Source organism: Anomaloglossus baeobatrachus, chromosome 11 (genome assembly GCF_048569485.1).
Source record: "Anomaloglossus baeobatrachus isolate aAnoBae1 chromosome 11, aAnoBae1.hap1, whole genome shotgun sequence".
Lineage (NCBI taxonomy): Eukaryota > Metazoa > Chordata > Amphibia > Anura > Aromobatidae > Anomaloglossus > Anomaloglossus baeobatrachus.
Window position 1 is genome coordinate 165919090 of NC_134363.1, and position 23274 is coordinate 165942363.

General features: G+C 41.1%; 1 protein-coding gene across 2 annotated transcripts in view; it reads right to left on the reverse strand.

Moving 5' to 3' along the window:
• Positions 1-575: 575 nt before the first annotated feature.
• The window catches only part of DRD2 (dopamine receptor D2), a 369819-nt gene continuing 347120 nt past the window's right edge, over positions 576-23274 (reverse strand). Inside the window, exons 6-7 of one of the 2 annotated variants that reach the window (XM_075327796.1) lie at positions 4367-4703; positions 576-2081 (exon numbers count right to left, since the gene is read on the reverse strand). In XM_075327796.1, coding sequence (XP_075183911.1) covers positions 1888-2081; positions 4367-4703 — 531 coding nt within the window. In that variant the 3' untranslated portion in view covers positions 576-1887. The remainder of the gene's footprint in view (positions 2082-4366; positions 4704-23274) is intronic. The other variant, XM_075327795.1, reaches the window with a different exon arrangement.

Here is a 23274-nt window from a genome sequence, read left to right on the forward strand (position 1 = left end):
CGAATCCCAAGCCTCAAGCCTGAGGTTCACTCATCTCTAGAGGTGGACAACCCCAGATATCTCCATATTTTGCATATGGCACATATTGTACTATTCGAGCATGCACAAAATAGCAATGTAAAAGGCAAAATTAGCAGGGTTAGACTCCAGACAGCATTACTTTGCCTCCTTAACTCTTCACTGGTAATTAGCATACAAACTGTGGCATAAAAATTGATTTTACATTGTTGCATTTGGAAAAATAGACATAGACATGTTTCATTAAACTCAGAAATAGTCTTCTCCAGTGACGATACTCTACATTGAGCAAATAAAGGCAACGCATAAATGTAACAGTTGACAACTTCCCACATGGCATGGCTTGGCGGTCTACTGGATCTCGGCTTCATGTTGGCTGCTGTTACATCTCTACTAGGGATGATCGAATACTTCAATTATTCGGCTTCGCAAATATTTTCCGAATACCACGCCACTATTCGACTATTCACAAATATTCAATGCGCAATGTAAGTCTATGGGAAAACCGAATAGTTCCGAATAGTTGTTATTTGGGTTTCTCATAGACTTACATTGCGCGTCGAATATTCGTGAATAGTCGAATAGTGGCGAGGTATTCGGAAAATATCCGCGAAGCCGAATAATCGAAGTATTCGATCATCCTTAATCTATACGTCTCACCTACATCTTCTGATGTCACTGGACAGAGCAGCTTCCACAATCTATATATCCTCCTCTTCCTCATTACACATGTTGCTTCTTTTTGTAAAGGGCTCTATTCACAAATTGTATATTAGTGAACATATGTAGACACACTGACCCATTGCAAATGATCTCATCAAAGCACCATGCTCGATGTCATTGTTTTTCGAAACATCCCAAATTCATAATATTAGAAAAGCAATTGTCAAATTATCTGGATGAAGTGATGCGGTTTCACGATGCACTAAGTTGTCAGCTGGCGCACATAAAGACGTTTCGACCAGTTTTACTGGCAACAAGCACAAGCCAAAGGCGTAATGTTATTTGCACTAATATTGTATACTCACAATGTTGTACATTTTCTTGTAATTTTTTGTTATTACCATGTAGATTCATATGAAATTTATTTTTTTGCATTGCATGGACGTGACCATAAGAAGGACCACATAAAATTTCTATGTGAATTCATTGATTTCTTTTGTTGGGTCATGGTGTGATATTATGATGTACTATTAATGTTACACACACCATGCAAAACACATTTTATATTTATATTCTTATTTTTTTGGCTTTGGGCTTCTTTTTCAGATCGTTCTTTATTTACAGTTTTTCTTTCCGCAATGTTAATCTCCCTGTTACATTGATCACTTTGTTACTCTAAAAGGTGAAAGTGGCCACGGTATCCAATTGTCCATAAACCTACCAACCCATGCGTGGTCCTTAATTAAGGAAAAAGCTCCATTTCCCTGATTCCAAGTATCTGCAGCTTTCTTCTATTGCAAAGATCAGATTGGACAAAATGACTTTGGTCTTTGGTGAGACTACAATGACATTTGTACGAGTCCTGATAATTTGACTTCATTGTCATTAATGGCTGAATCCGTCACATCGTCTATATCTTGACCGCAGTTGAGAAGGCATTGTCTAGTACTCTTAAGGCTCATTTTTCCACATCCCACAGCTGCCTTGGCAAGTATACAGTTCGTTATCAATCCATTTTCGAAAAACTCAATGCATGTCTACAGAAGTAGAACGTTTTCCTGGCTCCAATTCGCAAAGCATAGACAGGTAGTTTGTAGCACAAGAGCATGTGAGTGGGGAATCGGTTCCATCAATGAAGGAAGCGTGGTTTCCTTACCATCCCCACTTCAATAATAGTCGCCTATGGTCAAATGTCCGACATATCTTCTAGCAGTGAAGTATTTTTATAAAGGCCTTTCTGAATTCCACATTAAATGTCGTATATATAATAGGGTTGACCGCACTGTTGACATATCCAAGCCACGTGAATGCACTGTACAGAGCCGGCGGAATTTTGCAGTTGCAATGCATATTTAGGATGTGGGTTATGAAGAAAGGAAACCAACAGACAATGAAGACTCCTGAGTAAATACAACATATCATATAATTAGGAACTTGGGACGTATTCATTTAGTCAAACTATACAAAACACATTTAAAGAGGTGGTTCACTACTCTGCAGTAGTGACCAAATCTCTGTAAAACTGATAGGGGAGGCTTTTTCTAAATACCTTGTGTTACCATTTCAGTCTCTGAGCAGCACTATCGTGGCTCACTCTTCCCCGTCGTGTGACCCCCCGGGCTCCATGACCTCTGGGATCCGGTGATGTCACGTCAACTTCCAGTTGACCTGACATCAACGAGATTGCCCCAGTCTTCCTGAGTGACTGGGCAGTGGGTGGAGTTTCACCCATCGTCACATCCCAGCTTCATAGCCTAGCATCTCGCATGTGCTCTCTTTCACTACAGAGCGCCGCAAGCAGGAGCGATGAGCAGTGAAACTCCGCCCACAGTCCAGTCTCTCAGGAAGACTGGAGCCAGCTGTGGGGATGCTAGGTCAGCTGGAAGTTGACAGGATGTCACTGGATCCCAGATGTCACGGAGCATTGCCCGGTCTTTTACTCATCCTCTAGCGTCTTCATCTTTTTCCAATGTCGATCTAATTTTTTTCAGGCAATATGGTTCTCATAGACTTGTATTGAACACTTGTGACAACACTTCTGACTTTCGATCAGTCAACAGTTACTAGTTACATGATTGCACCGTGGGACCGGAGCGACACCGAAAAAAGGTGAAAAACGCCAGAGGGTGAGTGTAAGGCCGGAGCCACACTTCTGAGTGACTTGGGGGAGTCTCACATCACATCACCCAGCACGGCCGCACAGTCTCCCGACACAAGTGTCTCCGCTGTCTACGCTGCATAGAAATACATGCAGCCAACCCGGTCTTGTCAGGAGAGTGTGTGGCCATGCTGGGTGATGCGATGGGAGACTCGCGCGAGAGAGAGTATGGGCCTTACATTTAACACTAGAAGTCCCAGGAATTTCGAGCTCCATAGGGTTCCAATGGTAGAAATGTCAAATGACCCCTCTCTGGGACTTCTAGTGTTAAAGCTACACACCAGCCATGAAACAAATACAAAAAATGCTGGAGTGGTGGAATCCCATACAATTGTGACAGTAGTGATTTTAAGGAGGGCGCAGGGCATACTGCTAAACATTTGCTACTTATAGTCAAACTTTCAATTTAGGCCTGATGAACACATTAAGGGCTCATGCACACAACCAATTTTCTTGTCAGACTTCTGTCCATGGTTTTTATGGACAGTACTGGTACCTATGCTATTCTATGGGGCTGTGTAAGTATACTGGAATTAACCGCCTCGGTTTCATCCTTAATTGATTCTATGGGGCTTTGCACATTCCCAATTTTTTCAAGTCTATGAGTCTGTCAAAAATATTGGACCACACTTGGATGACATCCAAGTGTAGTCCAATTTTCACGTACTGAAAGAATGGAGAAGATCAAGAACCTTTTTTTGTTCCTCTCCCATCTGAGAAAAATTGATGCTACTCAGATCAAACTCTGATCAAATCCTAAATAATCAGATTATTTTTTTCTTGGAAACGCACAGGTGATCCTACTCTTAAGGCTGCTTTACACGCAGCGACATTGCTATCGATGTCGCTGGTGAAAGCACCCGCCCCCATCGTTTGTGCGTAATCACTGCCCGTGGCGCACAACATCGCTAGGACCCGTCACACATACTTACCTGCCTAGCGATGTCACTGTGGCCGGCGAACCACCTCCTTTCTAAGGGGGCGGTCCGTGCGGCGTCACAGCGACATCACACGGCAGCCGTCCAATAGAAGCGGAAGGGCGGAGAGCAGCCAAAAGAAAGTGACGCCCACCTCGTTGCCGGAGGACGCAGGTACGATATTGTTCCTCGTTCCTGGGGTGTCACACACAGTGATGAGTGCTGCCTCAGGAACGACAAACAACCTGCGTCCTGCAACAGCAACGACATTTGGGATTAGAACGATGTGTCAACGATCAACGATTAGGTAAGTAATTTTGATCTCTAGCGGTCGTTCGTACGTTTCACATGCAACGACGTTGCTAACGAGGCCGGATGTGCGCCACAAATTCCATGACCCCAACGACATCTCGTTAGTGATGTCGTTGCATGTAAAGCCCCCTTAAGGGACATTTTAATCATAAGTAAAGCCTACTTGATGGGCAGAAGCTAAGAAGCCAGACATATTGCGTGGCTCCAGAATCGAGTGATATTATTTTGGTAAACCCTAGTTTAATGCCAATTTCAGTACATCCTGAACATTGACACTGTAGGCATACGTCATACTCACCAAGTACGATGGCCAACATCTGTGTTGCTTTCTTCTCCTTTTGTTGTGAAATCTTTCTTTTGCTCATAGTTTTAAGAGAGGTCCTTGTTTTGCCATTAGGCATTGATTGAGTTTCAAAAGCCTTTGTTGGCTTAGCACTGTCTTTTGCGTGACCGTTCTTTTCAGCTTTACACGGACTATCTGCTGGAGAAGGGACAGACGTATGGAACTGGTTGGATGCTGCCGGTACAGCCAGCTGTTGGTGGTTCGGGGAGGCTGACTTGTGCTTTGACTTCTCCGGGGGTGATGTGCTTGACATCATCTCCATCTCCATTTCCTCTGGATGGTTTTCTGCTTCCTGTGTAACAATGAAATAAGCAACAACAAAGAAAAGTAAGTACAGTGTCTATAACAGATGTATAACCTGCTGAAAAGTGACTCAAGGACTATATAGTTGTGCTGCAAAGACAGAAGAGCACTCAATGTGTTGGTTATACAATAGTAGATGCTCAATAGAAGACTTCTCTATAAGTCAATCTTTACATTGTAATTCTGATTATGTTGTCGTTTTTGTTAAATAGGTTTGACCCTATTCAAAAGGGTAATATCATAACATATTACTCATAGATTTAACACAATCCCCTATGATCTGAATCTGCCTCTATCATGAGGGCCTGCTGCATCTTCCAGTACATTAATATTATGTACTGGTGCTGGTAAATACACCTGCTGACTAGTGATGAGCGGGCACTACCATGCTTGGGTGCTCAGTACTCGTAACTAGTGATGAGCGGGCACTACCATGCTCGGGTGCTCAGTACTCGTAAGTAGTGATGAGTGAGAACTACCATGCTCGGGTGCTCTGTGCTCGTAACTAGTGATGAGCGGGCACTACCATGCTCGGGTGCTCTGTGCTCGTAACTAGTGATGAGCGGGCACTACCATGCTCGGGTGCTCTGTGCTCGTAACTAGTGATGAGCGAGCACTACCATACTCGGGTGCTCAGTACTCGTAACTAGTGATGAGCGAGCACTGCCATGCTCGGGTGCTCAGTACTCGTAACTAGTGATGAGCGGGCACTACCATGCTCGAGTACTCAGTACTCGTATCTAGTGATGAGCGGGCACTACCATGCTCGGGTGCTCAGTACTCGTAACTAGTGATGAGCAAGCACTACCATGCTCGGGTGCTCAGTACTCGTAACTAGTGGTGAGCGAGCACTGCCATGCTCGGGTGCTCAGTACTCGTAACTAGTGATGAGCGGGCTCTACCATGCTCGGGTTCTCAGTACTCGTAACTAGTGATGAGCGGGCACTACCATGCTCGGGTGCTCTGTACTTATAATTAGTGATGAGCGAGCACTACCATGCTCGGGTGCTCTGTACTCGTAACTAGTGATGAGTGGGCTGTTATGATCCGGAACCATGGAAGACCACCATAAATCATTGGTAAAAGGTGACAAGAGCATTGGCAACTAATCTGGCCGCCATCCCCTTACTAACCATCCACACTAGAAGTAGCCGAGGGGTGAACTAACATCCTGTGCACCGCGAACCCAGCCGGAGAACTAACTATCCTAAAGGAAGGAAAGATGAATAACTCTCTGCCTCAGAAAATAGATAAAGAATAGCAAGCCCCCCACATTCAAAGACTGCGGTGATATAGGAAAAACACAATACACAGGTAGATGGTAGGATTAGCAAAAGGTGAGGCCCTACTGACTAAATAGGATAGGATAGGAAAGGGACTGATGGTGGCCAGAGAAAAATCCTGCAAAAGTCCAAAAACCTGATAGTACAAAAAAGCCCTCAGATCACTAGATCTGAACTCCATCCTATACCAGGCACTCCTGTCATACCAACGAACAGAAAGCAGGAATCATTACAATTTCAAGAAGCAACAAACACATGGACTTATTGGAGCAATACTCCAAACATAGCTGCAGGGAGCTTTCCAGCTAAGCAACTGAGAGGGAAGATCCCTGCATGCAAATAAACTGAAAACAACCACAGCAAATGACATACTCAGATAAGAGCAAAAAGAACCAAGCAACAAATAAAGAGCAAAGCACTTATCTGAGGTAGATGTGGTCTGGAGCAGGATGAAGCGGGCTGGTGAACAAAGAACAACTGACATCCGGCATAGCCTGCTAGCAGACCAGGGTTTAAATAGGCAGAGAGTTAGCAATGGAAACGCCCATTGCTCAACACACCTGGTCTCTGTCCAAACCATTCCTGGCCACAAGAGGGAGCCTCACAGCAGCCAAAGCATAACTGACATTCACAACAGTGGGCACTACCATGCTCAGGTGCTCAGTACTCGTAACTAGTGATGAGCGGGCACTACCATGCTCGGGTGCTCAGTACTCTTTAAGAGCAGTTGGAGGCTCGGACGGGCGTTACTCGAGCACCAGAGTATAATGGAAATCAATGGGGAACTCGAGCATTTTTCAGGGAAATCTTCTGGAAAAATGCTTGGGTTCCTCATTGACTTCCCTTATACTGAAGTAATCGAATTACGCCCATCCAACCGCCGACTGTTCTTAACAAGTACCCAAGAATGGTAGCGCTCACTTACCACTACTGTTAACATAAAAATGGAAAAGTTATTAATCTAGTTTTCTTTCTCTTGGTATAAATCGCTGAAAGTATAGAAGTGGACATATCATTTCAGCATCACTATTTAATATGTTATGCCTCATTTGTGCTGCCATATTGTGAATGCACATTTCAAGTCATACTGCTTCATAGAAATCAGGAACTATGCATTTACCAAGTCAGCAGAGTGGTGGAGACTTTTCCTCCCCCTGCTCCTCAGCACTCGGCCCCCGCTCTGTAACATTATGGGGTCTCCACTTTGTGGCTGAGTTGCTGCGGTTCCTTCCACTTCTCAATGATATCACTCACAGGTGATGGGGAAGATTCAGGAGGAAGAAATATCAGGGATTGACTTATTACCCTGGCGGCTTGTATTACAGGACGCGCTGATATCAGTGAGATCTGCACCACCGGATTCTCTGTCAGATGTTAACAATGGCAGATAACATGGCAGAGGGGCTGGGGGTTATATGCTGGGGGGTAGGAGGCAAGATGTTATACACTGGGGAAATGGGGTTGTATGAGAAAAAATAATGTAATGGATGGATGGATAGATAGATAGATAGATAGATAGATAGATAGATAGATAGATAGATAGATAGAGGGATAGATAGATAGAGGGATAGATAGATAGATAGATAGAGGGATAGATAGATAGAGGGATAGATAGATAGATAGATAGATAGATAGATAGATAGATAGATAGATAGATAGATAGATAGAGGGATAGATAGATAGATAGATAGATAGATAGAGGGATAGATAGATAGATAGATAGATAGATAGATAGATAGATAGATAGATAGATAGATAGATAGATAGATAGATAGAGGGATAGATAGATAGATAGATAGATAGATAGATAGATAGAGGGATAGATAGATAGATAGATAGATAGATAGATAGATAGATAGATAGATAGATAGATAGAGGGATAGATAGATAGAGGGATAGATAGATAGATAGATAGAGGGATAGATAGATAGAGGGATAGAGGGATAGATAGATAGATAGAAAGAGGGATAGATAGATGGATAGATGGATAGATAGATGGATAGAGGGATAGATAGATAGATAGAGGGATAGATAGAGGGATAGATAGATAGATAGATAGATAGATAGATAGAGGGATAGATAGATAGAGGGATAGATAGATAGATAGATAGATAGATAGATAGATAGATAGATAGATAGAGGGGTAGATAGATAGATAGAGGGATAGATAGATAGATAGATAGATAGATAGATAGATAGATAGATAGATAGAGGGGTAGATAGATAGATAGAGGGGTAGATAGATAGATAGCTAGATAGAGGGATAGATAGATAGATAGATAGATAGATAGATAGATAGAGGGATAGATAGATAGAGGGATAGATAGATAGATAGATAGATAGAGGATAGATAGATAGATAGATAGATAGAGGGATAGATAGATAGATGGATAGATAGATAGATAGATAGAGGGATAGATAGATAGAGGGATAGATAGATAGATAGATAGAGGGATAGATAGATAAATAAATAGATAGATATATAGATAGAGAGAGGGATAGATAGATAGATAGATAGATAGATAGATAGAGATAGATAGAGGGATAGATAGATAGATAGAGGGATAGATAGATAGATAGATAGAGGGATAGATAGATAAATAAATAGATAGATAGATATATAGATAGAGAGATAGATAGATAGATAGAGGGATAAATAGAGGGATAGATAGATAGATATAGATAGATAGATAGAGGGATAGATAGATAAATAAATAGATAGATAGATAGATAGATAGATAGAGGGATAGATAGATAGATAGATATATAGATAGAGAGATAGATAGATAGATAGAGGGATAGATAGAGGGATAGATAGATAGATAGATATAGATAGATAGATAGATAGATAGAGGGATAGATAGATAGATAGATAGATAACCATAATGGTAAACAATGTGACCACTCTCTATCATAGGGTCAAATACTGTATTGTAATCTGTGCAAAACTTCAAATTCTTTCTGACAATAATTAGTTACAATTTATTTACCAGAATGGTAAAAAATAAAATATGTTATTTCCATTTTTTTTTCTTGGGAAGTTTAAGAAATCGATAGGAGGCTGTTATTTAGCAACGCTGGCGAGTACCATAAATATATTATGGCAATAATCTCATGTTGTCAGGTTCCGTGTCTATAGACAGCTAATCTAACCCTACATTATTAATGTGCGGCAATTCCAGGGGTGTGACAAATTCCCATAATGAGGTTCATGAATGATAGGCAACTGACCGGGATGAATACAGATCTAGGCACATCGCTTGGCTCTCGGCAAGAAAACCTCAGTTCACAGAATGTGACCCACTTTATTGATGTGTTTTTCATCTGAAAGTGATTTGGATAGAAATATCAACCCTGCAATTTTAATGTAAATTACTAATAATATGTATTCACTTCAGCGCTCTTCTATTCTGCAATACCTAAGTATAATTATTAGTATTATTTATTTTATATATTTATATTTTTTTCCTTTCCAACTAGCACATTATATATATATATATATATATATATATATATACAGTACAGGTGGACACACCTTCTCATTCAAAGAGTTTTCTTTATTGTCATGACTATAAAAATTGTAGATTCACATTGAAGGCATCAAAACTATGAAATAAAACATGTGGAATGAAATACTTAAAATAGTGTGAGACAACTGAAAATATGTCTTATATTCTAGGTTCTTCAAAGTAGTCATCTTTTGCTTTGATTACTGCTTTGCACACTCTTGGCATTCTCTTGATGAGCTTCAAGAGGTAGTCACCGGAAATGGTTTTCCAACAGTCTTGAAGGAGTTCCCAGAGATGCTTAGCACTTGTTGGCTCTTTTGCCTTCACTCTGCGGTCCAGCTCAACCCAACCATCTCGATTGGGTTCAGGTCTGGTGACTGTGGAGGTCAGGTCATCTGGCGTAGCACCCCATCACTCTCCTTCTTAGTCAAATAGCCCTTACACAGCCTGGAGGTGTGTTTGGCGTCATTGTCCTGTTGCAAAATAAATGATGGTCCAACTAAACGCAAACCATATGGAATAGCACGCCGCTGCAAGATGCTGTGGTAGCCATGCTGGTTCTGTATGCCTTCAGTTTTGAATAAATGCCCAACAGTGTCACCAGCAAAGCCCCCCCACACCAGCACACCTCCTCCTCCATGCTTCACGGTGGGAACCAGCCATGTAGAGTCCATCCGTTCACCTTTTCTACAAAGACACGGTGGCTGGATCCAAAGATCTCAAATTTGGACTCATCAGACCAAAACACAGATTTCCACTGGTCCAATGTCCATTCCTTGTGTTCTTTAGCCCAAACAAGTCTCTTCTGCTTGTTGCCTGTCCTCAGCAGTGGTTTCCTAGCAGCTATTTTACCATGAAGGCCTGCCAAAGTCTCCTTTTAATAGTTGTTCTAGAGATGAGAAGGTGTGTCCAAACTTTTGGATACATATATATATTATATATATATGCAAAATAAAAAAATAATATGCTTCAGAGTAAAATAAGTAAGGACTTTTAGTAGGACGAGACTATGAAAAACACAAGGTATAGACTCTAGAAAGCTAAACATAGATATACAATGCTTATTTTTTTTATTATGATGCTTTATGACTTTTCATACTATTAAATGTTAAAGAATGTTCAGTGTAACACAATAAAAATTTAAAAATTTACTTTTTCGATGAAAGAAATTGCGATATTGATCTGAAGTATGATTAGTTGTGGCCATAAGGCAGCTGTTACGGGGGGCTGTCTGATAATAAAACCCAAAGGAATATCAGACAGTCAGGGTCCACCGTGCAAAGACTCTGCTGCAGACTATGGCAGAGGATAAGGGGTATATAAGTGTGTCAATGTAAATAGTAATAGCACAAGTGCAGAGTGCAATACCTCTGTTAAACTCACAGAGGAATATAATTAGGAAGTAAAGCAATTCCTCCCTTACTTGGAGGGTGTGTGGAATGGTCTCTGTTAATGGTCACAGAGACAAAAGCAGTGAGTGGGAAATGGCACCTACCTAGGTCCGTTCCTCTAGTGGTGCCAGGAGACGGACAGCAGTGTAAGCCGCACAAAGCTCCTACCTGCGTTCGCTCCACTAGTGTGCGAGGACACGAACCACTAGATATGGCACCTGCCTAGGTCCGCTCTTCTAGTGGTGCAAAAGAGACAGACAGCAGCATAAGCCGCACAAAGCTCCTACCTCTGTTCACTCCCCTAGTGTGCGAGGATACGAACAACTGCCAAACGCAGTATAAGGAACGTTACCCTAGCGGCAACGTCCACCTACGAGTAGAATCACAAGGCCCAGCCGGACCATGTGCCTCAGGCACCTGCCTATGTCCGCTCCACTAAAAGGTAAGGATACGGACTCCAGCCGATGCTGTAAGGTATAAGAACGCTACCCTGCCGGTAGCACTCACCTAGCATAGACAGAGAGATGCCTAGAGGAACGTGCATAGAGCGTCTACCCTCATGCATGAACCAAGAGGACTGAGCACCGGGCGGCGTGCGTCAGGGTCTTATATAGACTCTGTGCCTCATCCAAGATGGAGGACACCAGAGCCAATCCGCTGCCAGAATGAAAGCAATGACGTCACGCTGGCCTATCACCGAGCAAAGCGTCACAAGCACATGACCAGCGACCAATCGGCATAGAAGGTGTCAGAGACATGTGACCACATGTCACAAGCACATGACCAGCGGCCAATCAGCTTAGAAGGTGTCAGAGACATGTGACCTCGTGTCAGCGATGATGTCACCCGCACATGTGCAATGGCTCCAAGATAGGACTTAGTCTCCAGCGCTTGCACATGTGCAGTAGCAAGAAATCAGAACATAGTCTCCAGTGCCACAGCAACCGTAACAGCAGCCAGTGCTACATAGACAATCGGAGGAACAATATTCACCAACGTCTTTTCCTAGAGTAATTTTGATTGACTTATTACTTTGGAAGCAATTTACAGTGGGTACAGAAAGTATTCACACCTCTTTACATTTTTCATTTTTTGTTTCATTGCAGCCATTTGGTAAATTCAAAAAAAGTTCATTTTTTTCCTCATTAATGTACACTCTGCACCCCATCCCCTATCTTTTCAGGAAAAAAAACAGAAATGTAGAAATTTTTGCAAATTTATTAAACAAGAAAAACTGAAATATCACATGGTCATAAGTATTCAGCCCCTTTGCTCAGTATTGAGTAGAAGCACCCTCCTTTTGAGCTACTACAGCCATGAGTCTTCTTGGGACTGACACAACAAGTTTGTCACACCTGGATTTGGGGATCCTCTGCCATTCTTCCTTGCAGATCCTCTCCAGTTCCGTCAGGTTGGATTGTGAACGTTGGAGAACGCCATTTTCAGGTCTTCCCAGAGATTCTCAATTGGGTCTAGGTCAGGGCTCTGGCTGGGCCAGTCAAGATTGGTCACAGTTGTCCTGAAGCCATTCCTTTGTTATTTTAGCTGTGTGCTTAGGGTCATTGTCTTGTTGGAAGATGAACTTTCAACCAAGTCTGAGGTCCAGAGCACTCTGGAAGAGGTTTTCTTTCAGGATATCTCTGTACTTGGCTGCATTCATCTTTCTTTCAATTGAAACCAGTCGTCCTGTCCCTGCAGCTGAACCCCCCTGCCCCCCATAGCATGATGCTGCCACCCCCATATTTCACTGTGGGGATTGTATTGAGAAGGTGATGAGCAGTGCCTGGTTTTCTCCACACATACCACTTAGAATTATCACCAATAAGTTCTATCTTTGTATCATCAGACCAGAGAATCTTATTTTTCATAGTCTGGGAGTCCTTCATGTGTTTTTTTGCAAACTGTATGTGGGCTTTCATATGTCTTGCACTGAACAGAGGCTTCTTTTGGGCCACTCTGCCATAAAGGCCTGACTGGAGGAGGGCTGTAGTGATAGTTGACATTGTGGAACTTTATCCCATATCCCTACTGCATCTCTTTAGCTCAGCCACAGTGATCTTGGGGTTCTTCTTTATCCCAAGGCTCTTCTCCCACGATTGCTCAGTTTGGCTGGACGTCCAGGTCTAGGAAGAGTTCTGGTGGTCTCAAACGTCTTCCATTTAAGGATTATGGAGGCCACTGTGCTCTTAGGAACCTTGAGTACTGCAAAAATTATATTGTAACCTTGGCCAGATCTGTGCCTTGCCACAATTCTGTTTCTGAGCTTCTTGGGTTGTTCCTTTGACCTCATGATTCTCATTTGGTGTGACATGCAGTGTGAGCTGTGAGGTCTTATATAGACAGGTGTGCGCCTTTCCAAATCAAGTCCTATCAGTTTAATTAAACACAGATGGACTCCAATAAAGGAGTAGAACCATCTCAAGGAGGATCACAAGGAAATGGACTGCATGTGACTTAAATATGAGTGTCTGAGCAAAGGGTCTGAATACTTATGACCATGTGATATTTCAGTTTTTCTTGTTTAATGAATTTGCAAAAACGCCTACATTTCTCGTTTTTTTCCTGACAAGTTGGGGTGCAGAGTGTACGTTAATGAGAAAAAAAATGAACTTTTTTGAATCTACCAAATGGCCGCAATGAAACAAAGAGTGACAAATTTAAAGGGGTTTGAATACTTTCTGTACCCACTGTATAAACCTGAGAGTTTCCCCATTTGTGTGAATTGAGTAAAAGAAGACAGGACTATGGATCATATGACAAAATTCATGACAAGCAGAAGTGGGAACACCATGGAGGGGGAGTTGAGTAACAAAGAAGTAAGGTTTGTGCTAATAATGATGTATTCACAAATCCAGTGTGCAATGGTCTTTTTGAATTATATACACTGACCACAGTTGGAATAATAAGCATTAAAGGTAAAAAAAAAAAAGGATTTTTCCACCTAAAACAAAAAAAAGTGACATGTGACGACTTGTAATTGGACGAGCAGTGTATCGACCAATGTGTAACAACAAGCCGTCGGGCAACAAACCACAACCGAACACTGCTTATAAGACAATGACCACTGGCAATCATATCAGTGATTCATTATCTGTAGGAATTATTGGAGATGACAAATTGATTACAAGTAAATTAAATTTCACAAAAAATATCTGATTTGTCAAAATCTGTTTTTTGCAATTCAATTTACCTGAATTCAACAAAATTGCAGCCGGTCAGCTGCCAATGTGTTCAATTTGTTTTTAGAACTGGAAAAAGTTTGAGAAGCAAAAAAAGATATAATACTCATCTTGTTGCTATATTGTCACATCATAATAGCTTTCCGCTGGGTTCTCCACTAGCTCCTTCCCTCTGGCTCTTGTCTTCTTCCCTTCAGGTTTCACTCTTATCTTCCATCAATAATTCCCCTGCCCGTTTTATCACAGGAGGGAGTGTTTCTGCTGCATCTCTAGCCCTCTAATCTCATCATAAATCAAATCAGTTGTGTAGTATCAACAGTGGTCGCTGAACTTCAAGTTCTATTTATAGAAATATTACTCCCATGATAAAACAGGCAGGGAAATGTCTTACCTCATACAAACAGCTATGAGCCCCTGCTTTTTCATTTGTATTTTCACTTATCATAAGTTCAATTACTTGATTTATAATGAGCTCACGGGACTAGTGACATAGCAACAATATTTGCTCCTGTGTTAAAACAGGCAGGGAAATTTCTTATCTTCCACAAACAAACTGTATGCCCCTGCTTTTTCATCTGTATGTTCACTTATCTTACATGACTTATGCTTCCTGTCAATTACTTAATTTATAATGAGTTCACAGGATTGGTTAAACAGCAAAAATATTTACTCCTGTGATAAAACAGGCAGGGAAATGTCGAATTTCCCACAAACAGCTGTCAGCGAGTCCCTGATTTTTCATCTGTATGCTCACTTATCATGAGTGACTTACGATTCCTGTCAATTACTTAATTTATAATGAGCTCACAGGATTGGTGACACAGCAAAAATATTTACTCCTGTGATAAAACAGGCATGGAAATGTCCTATTTTACCAAAGCAGCTGTCAGTGAGTCCCTGCTTTTTCATCTGTATGTTCACTTATCATGAGTGACTTATGCTTCCTGTAAATTACTTAATTTATAATGAGCTCACAGGATTGGTAACACAGCAAAAATATTTACTCCTGTGATAAAACAGGCATGGAAATGTCCTATTTTACCAAAACAGCTGTCAGTGAGTCCCTGCTTTTTTATCTGTATGTTCACTTATCATGAGTGACATATGCTTCCTGTAAATTACTTAATTTATAATGAGCTCACAGGATTGGTAACACAGCAAAAATATTTACTCCTGTGATAAAACAGGCATGGAAATGTCCTATTTTACCAAAACAGCTGTCAGCGAGCCCCTGCTTTTTCATCTGTATGTTCACTTATCATGAGTGACTTATGCTTCCTGTAAATTACCTAATTTATAATGAGCTCACAGGATTGGTAACACAGCAAAAATATTTGCTCCTGTGATAAAACAGGTAGGTAAATGTCTTACCTCACACAAACAAACAGCTATGAGCCCCTGCTTTTTATCTGTATGCTCACTTTTCATAAGTGACTTGTGTTTCCTCCCCCGGCAGAGAGCTGTAGTATATGCCAGCCATGAGCTGGAGCAGCTCTGCATAGTAGGGTGCATCAAATAACAGTACACAGCAGGGGCACATTTGTAATATAATCTTAGCACAGGAATATTTTTCTTAATACATCCAATTGTGGAACTAATTATTCCAAGTTCTATTAATTAAAGTTTACTCAAATCAGCTGCAAGTTGAGCAGTTTTGCCTCTGTGAAAACAAATTTTTCCAAGATCCACTCAATTCTACTTGTTACTTAGTATTCCACGAGTGCAACGTTGTACAGATATTTCTGATCACTTATTTAAAATTCTTGGAGTAAAATGTGAAAATTGTGATTAAGTCTCCAAACATATCCCTGAGGAAGAATTATTCACCGTTGACTTAAAAATGTTAAAGTAGAAAGTCGGAAAAAAAAAAAATAAATGGGATGAGGCAATTGTACCAAAGAAATTACATGAAATGAGACATTTCCAAGATTGTAAAACTAATTTTGAACATGCAGGAATGAAATTAGTTACACTATATCAACATGAAAACCAATAGTAGAAAGAGCTATGTTATGCTTGTTGAAAATGTAAAAATTAAATATTGATGTTTTTGAAAATGTCAACTCTTAAGATCCTTTGTAAAACATAGCTGTGGTTTTCTAACATGTTTTTCAGATTTTCAACATCGTTAAGACTCAAGATTTTGGATGAGCAAACTGCAAACCAGGTGTCCAGAGCTCGGCCTCAAACATGGACTCTTAAACAAAGTCCTTGTCCAAGTTTGGAGTTCCGAGCATATCGTTTGTATGTTCATAAAATTTGTTGAAAGGCTGCAATGTTGCCAATCAACTAGCTGTATTGCATGCAGACGTTGCCTGTACACTGGTGTGAACAATAAAGGGAAAAAAAAAAACAGCATGGCATGCCGACGATTTTTAATGACCAGCGTAGGTAAAGGAGACAGCTGGAGGCTGCAGCTCCCAGCTATCTGCTTTACCTTGGCTAGTTATCAAAATCAGAAAGGATCCCACATCATTTTTCTAATTATTTACTGTAAATTAGTAGTTTAGAAAAATGGTGTGAGCTCCAACTTATTTTTGATAACTAGCCAAGGTAAAGCAAATAACTGGGGGCTGTTATCCTCATGGTGGGAAAGCTCATGGTTATTTGGCAAAGAGAGAAAAAAAAGGGGATTTTCTATTCACCCAATAGATGTTGACTCCAAGGTCAGGATGGTGCATGGAAAGAGCTCCTTGTCGAAGGGTGCAGCACAGCAAGATCCAGAAAAAAAAGGTGATTCAGTAACTCATCCAAACTATATAAAACAAGTCTATGATTCAGAGCCCTGATAGGCTTGTAACATGTTAGATGTACTGTATATCTTTACACATCTGACTAACCGTTGTTTTTTTAATAGTATGAAATATAGACTTGTTTTATATATTATGGATGAGTTGCTGTTTTTTTTTTGTTTTTTTCATGATTATTTGGACCTTCCCAGTCTGAAAATAGCAGCCCGCAGCTGCCCCCGAAGTGGTGCATCCATTAGAAGCACCAATTCTGGCACTTTGCCCGACTCATCCCGATTTCCTTGGTGTAGTCTCAATCGGAGTAATACTTTTGGGGTTGATGTTGCAGCCCTTACTATTAACATTTTAAAACACAGAAGTTCAGGTTTCCCTTTACTTTCATAGGGTTTGGGGTCCAGGATCAAGTTTGGGTCAAGTCTGGGTCCTAAACCAAACTGTTAACTAAAGTCTGGCCAATTCTGGTGAACCTGAACTTCAACGGGTCAGCTCATCTTTACTCAAGACAAAGATTTTAGTTTTTGCCAGTCCCTTAATGAAATAACCTTTAATTATCCTAAATATAGCTTCCATTTCACGTGACGTTTCAGGATGGATGGGCAATATCTGATCATTATATGATGTGTATCCAATATGTTTTTGCAGTGTACTAATATGTAGGCATGATTTGTGACCATCAATTTCACTTATAGATCATTATCATTAGCTTCTGTTATGTTCTCCATACAGGTCTCATATAGGAAAGAGGAGATCCTGCTCCCCTATAGGGGGTGTTACACGCAGCGATATCGCTGATGAAAGCACCCGCCCGCGTCGTTTGTGCATCACGGGCAAATCGCTGCCCATGGCGCACAAAACCGTTAGGAGCCGTCACTTGTACTTACCTGCCTAGCGACGTCACTATGTCCTGCGAACCGCCTCCTTTCTAAGGGGGCGGTTCGTTCGGCGTCACAGCGGCGTCACTAAGCGGCCACCCAATAGAAGTGGAGGGGTGGAGATAAGCGAAACGTAACATCCCGCCCACCTCCTTTCCTACTCATTGCCGGCGGCCGCAGGTAAGCTGTACTTCATCGCTCCCGAGGTGTCACACAGAGCGATGTGTGCTGCCTCGGTAACGAGGAACAACCTGCATGCTCAACAATCAACGATTTTTTGAAAAGGAACGACGTGTCAACGATGGACGATTAGGTGAGTATTTTCCATCGTTAATGGTCGTTCCTTGCTGTAACACGCAACGACGTCGCTAACGATGCCGGATGTACGTCACGGAATCCGTTAGATACGTCGTTGCGTGTAACGGGGCCTTATCTCTCTGTAGAACAACCATCAGAAGCAAAGCATGCAGAACAATATACAGTAGAAGTGTAGAACAGTAGAACTGAGCAGAGTGGCTGTGAATCCAGCTCTGGGATTTGGAATAACACCCAGAAGAACAGGAGCACTATCTTTATGTCTCTCCAGAATTAAGCTCCTTGGTTTTTCCTCTTTGTACACTTCTATGTAACCTCAACTCTTGGAATATTGAAAAAGGTGAAGGAATTGGATACTCTAATTACAAGCAAGCCAAGCATCATCTGCAAATGTAAATAGAATATTAACCCCTTCATGATGCAGCCAATTTTGATTTTTGCTTTTTATGTTTTTCTCCTACTTTCTTTCCAGAGCCATAACGTTTATATATTTCTGTCCACATAAACATACAAGGGTTTGTGCTTTTGCAGGACGAGTTGTACTTTTGAATGACACCATTCATTTTACCACTTAGTGCACTGAAAAACAGGAAAAATTATTTCCAAATCTGAAAAAAAACTGAACTCTAATATTTTTGGGAGAATTACTATTACGGTACACATTCGGTGGTAAAAATGACCTCACAAAATGATTCTCCTCATCAATATGATTATGGCGATACTAAATATGTCCTTTTTTTATTATTTTAATGGTAACAGAAAAAGTAAGACGTTCGCAAAAAATAAATCAAAAACTTGGGGGGGGGGGAGGGGTTGTATTGCCGTTTCGAAACCCTCAAAATGTTTTCATTTTTCATTCAATAAAGCCATTTGTTTTCTTATTTATATTTTTATGGATTAGACTTTTCTGAGCTCGGCAAAACCACATATATGCTTTTTTTTTTTTCTTTTTATTATCTTTATTTTAATGGGGCCAAAGGGGGGTGATTTGAACTTTTTTTTTTATTTTTTCATTTCTTAAAGAGAACTTGTCACCAAATTTGGTGACTATAAGTTGCGTCCACCACCAGTGGGCTCTTATATACAGCATGTTAGAATGCTGTATATAAGAGCCCAGGCCACTGTGTAGAATGTAAAAATCCCTTTATAATACTCACCTAAATGGTCGGTGCGGTGCAGACTGGTCGGATGTGTATCTCCGTTCTCCGGTGGCGGCGCCTCCTCTTTCGGCCATCTTTGTCCTCCTTCTTCTGAGGCGTGGGTGCACGACGCGTCCTACATCATCAACACTAGCTGGCATTGAGAACCTGCATAGGTGCACTTTGATCTGCACTGCTCAGGGCAGATCAAAGTATTTTAGTGATGTAAGACACGTCATGCACCCAGGCTTCAGAACATAGATGGCCGAAAGAGGAGGCGCCGCACCTGGAGAATGGAATGAATGGCCTGGGCTCTTATATACAGCATGTTAGAATGCTGTATATAACAGCCTACTGGTGGTAGCCGCAGCTTATAGTCACCAAATCTGGTGACAGGTTCCCTTTAAATTTCCTGGCTGGAGAGCAGCATAAGCTTTTTGCCAAGGCTTTCTATTGAGATCAATGGTAGCGTTGAAGACATTCACATCTGCTCAATTGCTAACTTTCAATTCTCCCTTTCCAATAGTTACCGATTTACTCCTTCAATTGAAAGCTCCAGGCCAGCGGCGCTCAAAAAGCATTGGCAGAGGTGCTAAATAGGATCCACTGGTGCTGGATTGCAGAGGTTGGCAGTAGACAGGGAGATTGGTCTGTTGGAATTGGCTTGAGAATAGGCAACTTTTGATTCAACAAAGCCATGGGTTAATTTCTAGGGATGATCGAATACTTTGATTATCCGGCTTCGCGAATACTTTCCGAATGCCTCGCCACTATTCGACTATTCTATGCGCAATGTACGTCTATAAGAAGCCCGAATAGTTCCGAATAGTTGTTATTCGAGTTTCCCATAGACTTACATTGCGCATCAAATATTCGCATATAGTCGAATAGCCGGAAGGTATTCGGAAATTATTCGCGAAGCCGGATAATCGAAGTATTCGATCATCCCTATTAATTTCTAATCAAAGGATTATAATGATGAGAATAATCATTTAAGATCCATTCAATATCTCCAACCTAATAAACAATCATGGATTACCTACTGAATAGTTATAAGTCCCTGACCTTTTAACAAGAGTGAGCATTGCTTTAATAACCTGGAAATTATTTGATAATCGCTTCGTATTATTTTTCCTTTTTAGTTTTATAGACTTCTATCACCAAAAATATAAGCTCAAAAATTCCTTATTACGTATTCAGTCCTTGCACTTTAATTTATATTTTAGTAGACTTGGGTTTCGCCGAAGCTTTTCAATCTGTAGGTAATTTATTTGTCACTAGTAGAATCAATTTGTCAATAGATTTTAATGCATACGATTCCACTGAGAGGTCACAGTGTCGATCACAATTACTTTATGAAAGATGACTTGTGGCTATTATTGAAAAGTTATTATTCCGGTTATTACTCCAACACGGCCTTGGCTTCCTTTTTATTTCACCATTTTTTTCTCTTTATATCAGGTGTATTTCATTTTTTATTAGATGTTTTTAACTGTTAGTTTTGTTTAGATAAGTGATGGGATTCGCATATTGTAATAATCCTTATGGAGTGTCATGAAAAAAGTATTTATTTTGTGATATGTCCATACAAAGCAGCAAGTATTTGTGAAGGGTAAAAGAAATGATATATGGCTTTCTAAATATTTATCTCATATATAAAGCTGAGTGTATGTATGTGTGTGTGCATGTGTGTATGCAAGTGTATGTGTGTGTATATGTGTATATATGTGCATGTTTGTATGTGTGTGTGTGTATGTGTGTGTATATGTGTATGTGTGCATGTTTGTATGTATGTGTGTGCAAATATATGTGTGTGTGTGTGTATATATGTGTGTATGTGTATATATGTGCATGTTTGTATGTATGTGTGTGTATGTGTGTGTATGTGTGTATATGTGTGTATGTGTGCATGTATGTGTGTGTGTATGTGTATTTATGTACATGTTTGTAGGTATGTGTGTGTATGTGTGTGTATATGTGTATGTGTGCATGTTTGTATGTATGTGTGTGCAAATATGTGTGTGTGTATATGTGTGTGTATATGTGGATATATGTGCATGTTTGTATGTATGTGTGTGTATGTGTGTATATGTGTGTATGTGTGCATGTTTGTATGTATGTGTGTGCAAATATGTGTGTGTGTATATATATATATGTGTGTGTGTGTGTGTGTGTGTATATATGTGCATGTTTGTATGCATGTGTGTATGTGTGTGTGTATGTGTGCATGTTTGTATGTATGTGTGTATGTATGTATGTGTATATATGTGTGTGTGTATTTGTGTATGTATGTGCATGTTTGTGTGTGTATGTGTGTGTATATGTGTGTATGTGTGTGTGTATATGTGTGTATGTGTGCATGTTTGTATGTATGTGTGTGTATGTGTGTGTATATGTGTGTATGTGTGTGTATGTGTGTGTATATGTGTGTATGTGTGCATGTTTGTATGTATGTGTGTGTATGTATGTGTGTGTATGTATGTATTTGTTTGTATGTTTGTATGTATGTTTATGTCCGCTAAAGGAATTGCACCATTGCATTTACAATCACAAAATTTTGCACAGACGCCTCATTTGACTATGGGAACATCATAGACTATGTTTTGAGGGGATAATTTAACCCCGTGCTTTGCAGTTATTCACCAAAAAATCTGCTTACATTAAAGTCAATGGAGCTGGGAGCTACAGGTTATTAATAGTAGCTGTAATTGGTTGGTATTGGAAACAAAGGACATTCTTAGTATGAGAAGCTTATGTATGAGGTAATTTGATATGGATGGAGAGACAGATAGAGAAAGACACAGAGAGAAAGACAAAGAGACAGAGAGAGGCAGAAAGAGAAGCAGAGACAGACAGGTAGACAGAGAGATACAGAAAGAGAGAGATAGAGAGAAACAAACAGAAAGACAAGGGAGACAGAGAGACAGAGAGAGCTAGACAGAGAGAGAGACAGACAGAGAGAGAGACAGACAGAGAGAGAGAGACAGACAGAGAGAGAGACAGACAGAGACAGAGAGAGAGACAGACAGAGAGAGAGACAGACAGAGAGTGAGACAGACAGAGAGAGACAGACAGAGAGTGAGACAGACAGAGAGAGACAGACAGAGAGTGAGACAGACAGAGAGAGACAGACAGATACAGAGACAGACAGAGACAGAGAGAGAGACAGACAGAGAGAGAGACAGACAGAGAGTGAGACAGACAGAGAGTGAGACAGACAGAGAGAGACAGAGAGATACAGAGACAGACAGACAGAGAGACAGACAGAGAGTGAGACAGACAGATAAAGAGACAGACAGAAAGGGAGAAAGTGAAAGTGGGAGAGAGACATGGAGACAGTTACTATCCTGGGCAACGCTGGGTGCTACAGCTAGTAAAATATAAATCTGAAAATTGTCACATCATTTGTATTCAGACCCAATGTAGTCAATAATTTGTAGGACCATGTTTTGTCACATTCCCACCAGAGCCCGCTCCTGTGACTTCTGCTTCGATCACCAGGCGGCGCTGTGTTCCCACTGTGGATAGTGCTGGTGATAGGAGAAGAGTCGGTGCTAGTGGCTCTGGTGGGCGCAGGCTCCGCTCATCCACTAAGCTGGGTTTCCCTGGGACCTGCAGTACCACTGATTGTAGGTGGCGTGTGTCTTCCAGCTGATGTTACCACCATTCAGCTTCAACCAATGGGAAGACACCACACCCTTCTAATTTCCCCTCCTGTTTGCTAGTCTTTGCCAGAGATAGTTCTGAATTCCTAGTTCCTGGTTCCAGTTCTGTTCTTAATAGTTATTCCTGTGTTTTGACTTCTTCTTGTTCTCTGACTACGCTTCTGCCTGTCGTTTTTGTACCTCGCTGCCAGATCCGGATTTGACCTTTGCCTGGTTTCCTGACTGCGTCTTTTGTCTGCTGATTTTGTCCCTGTTTTACATCTCCTGGTTTGACCCTGCCTGACTACTACTCTCCTCTGGACTGCAGCCTTCCACAGGTAGTGATCTCCGGGGCCCTGTGTAATTCCAAATCCCTGTATAGGGGTTAAAGGGTTTCAGGGTTCTGGGGGTCCTGCTTTGTGAGTGGTTTTCCTCTAGCCTGTCCATTACAGCCAGTTTGAGTCTGTGGTTCCAGGCA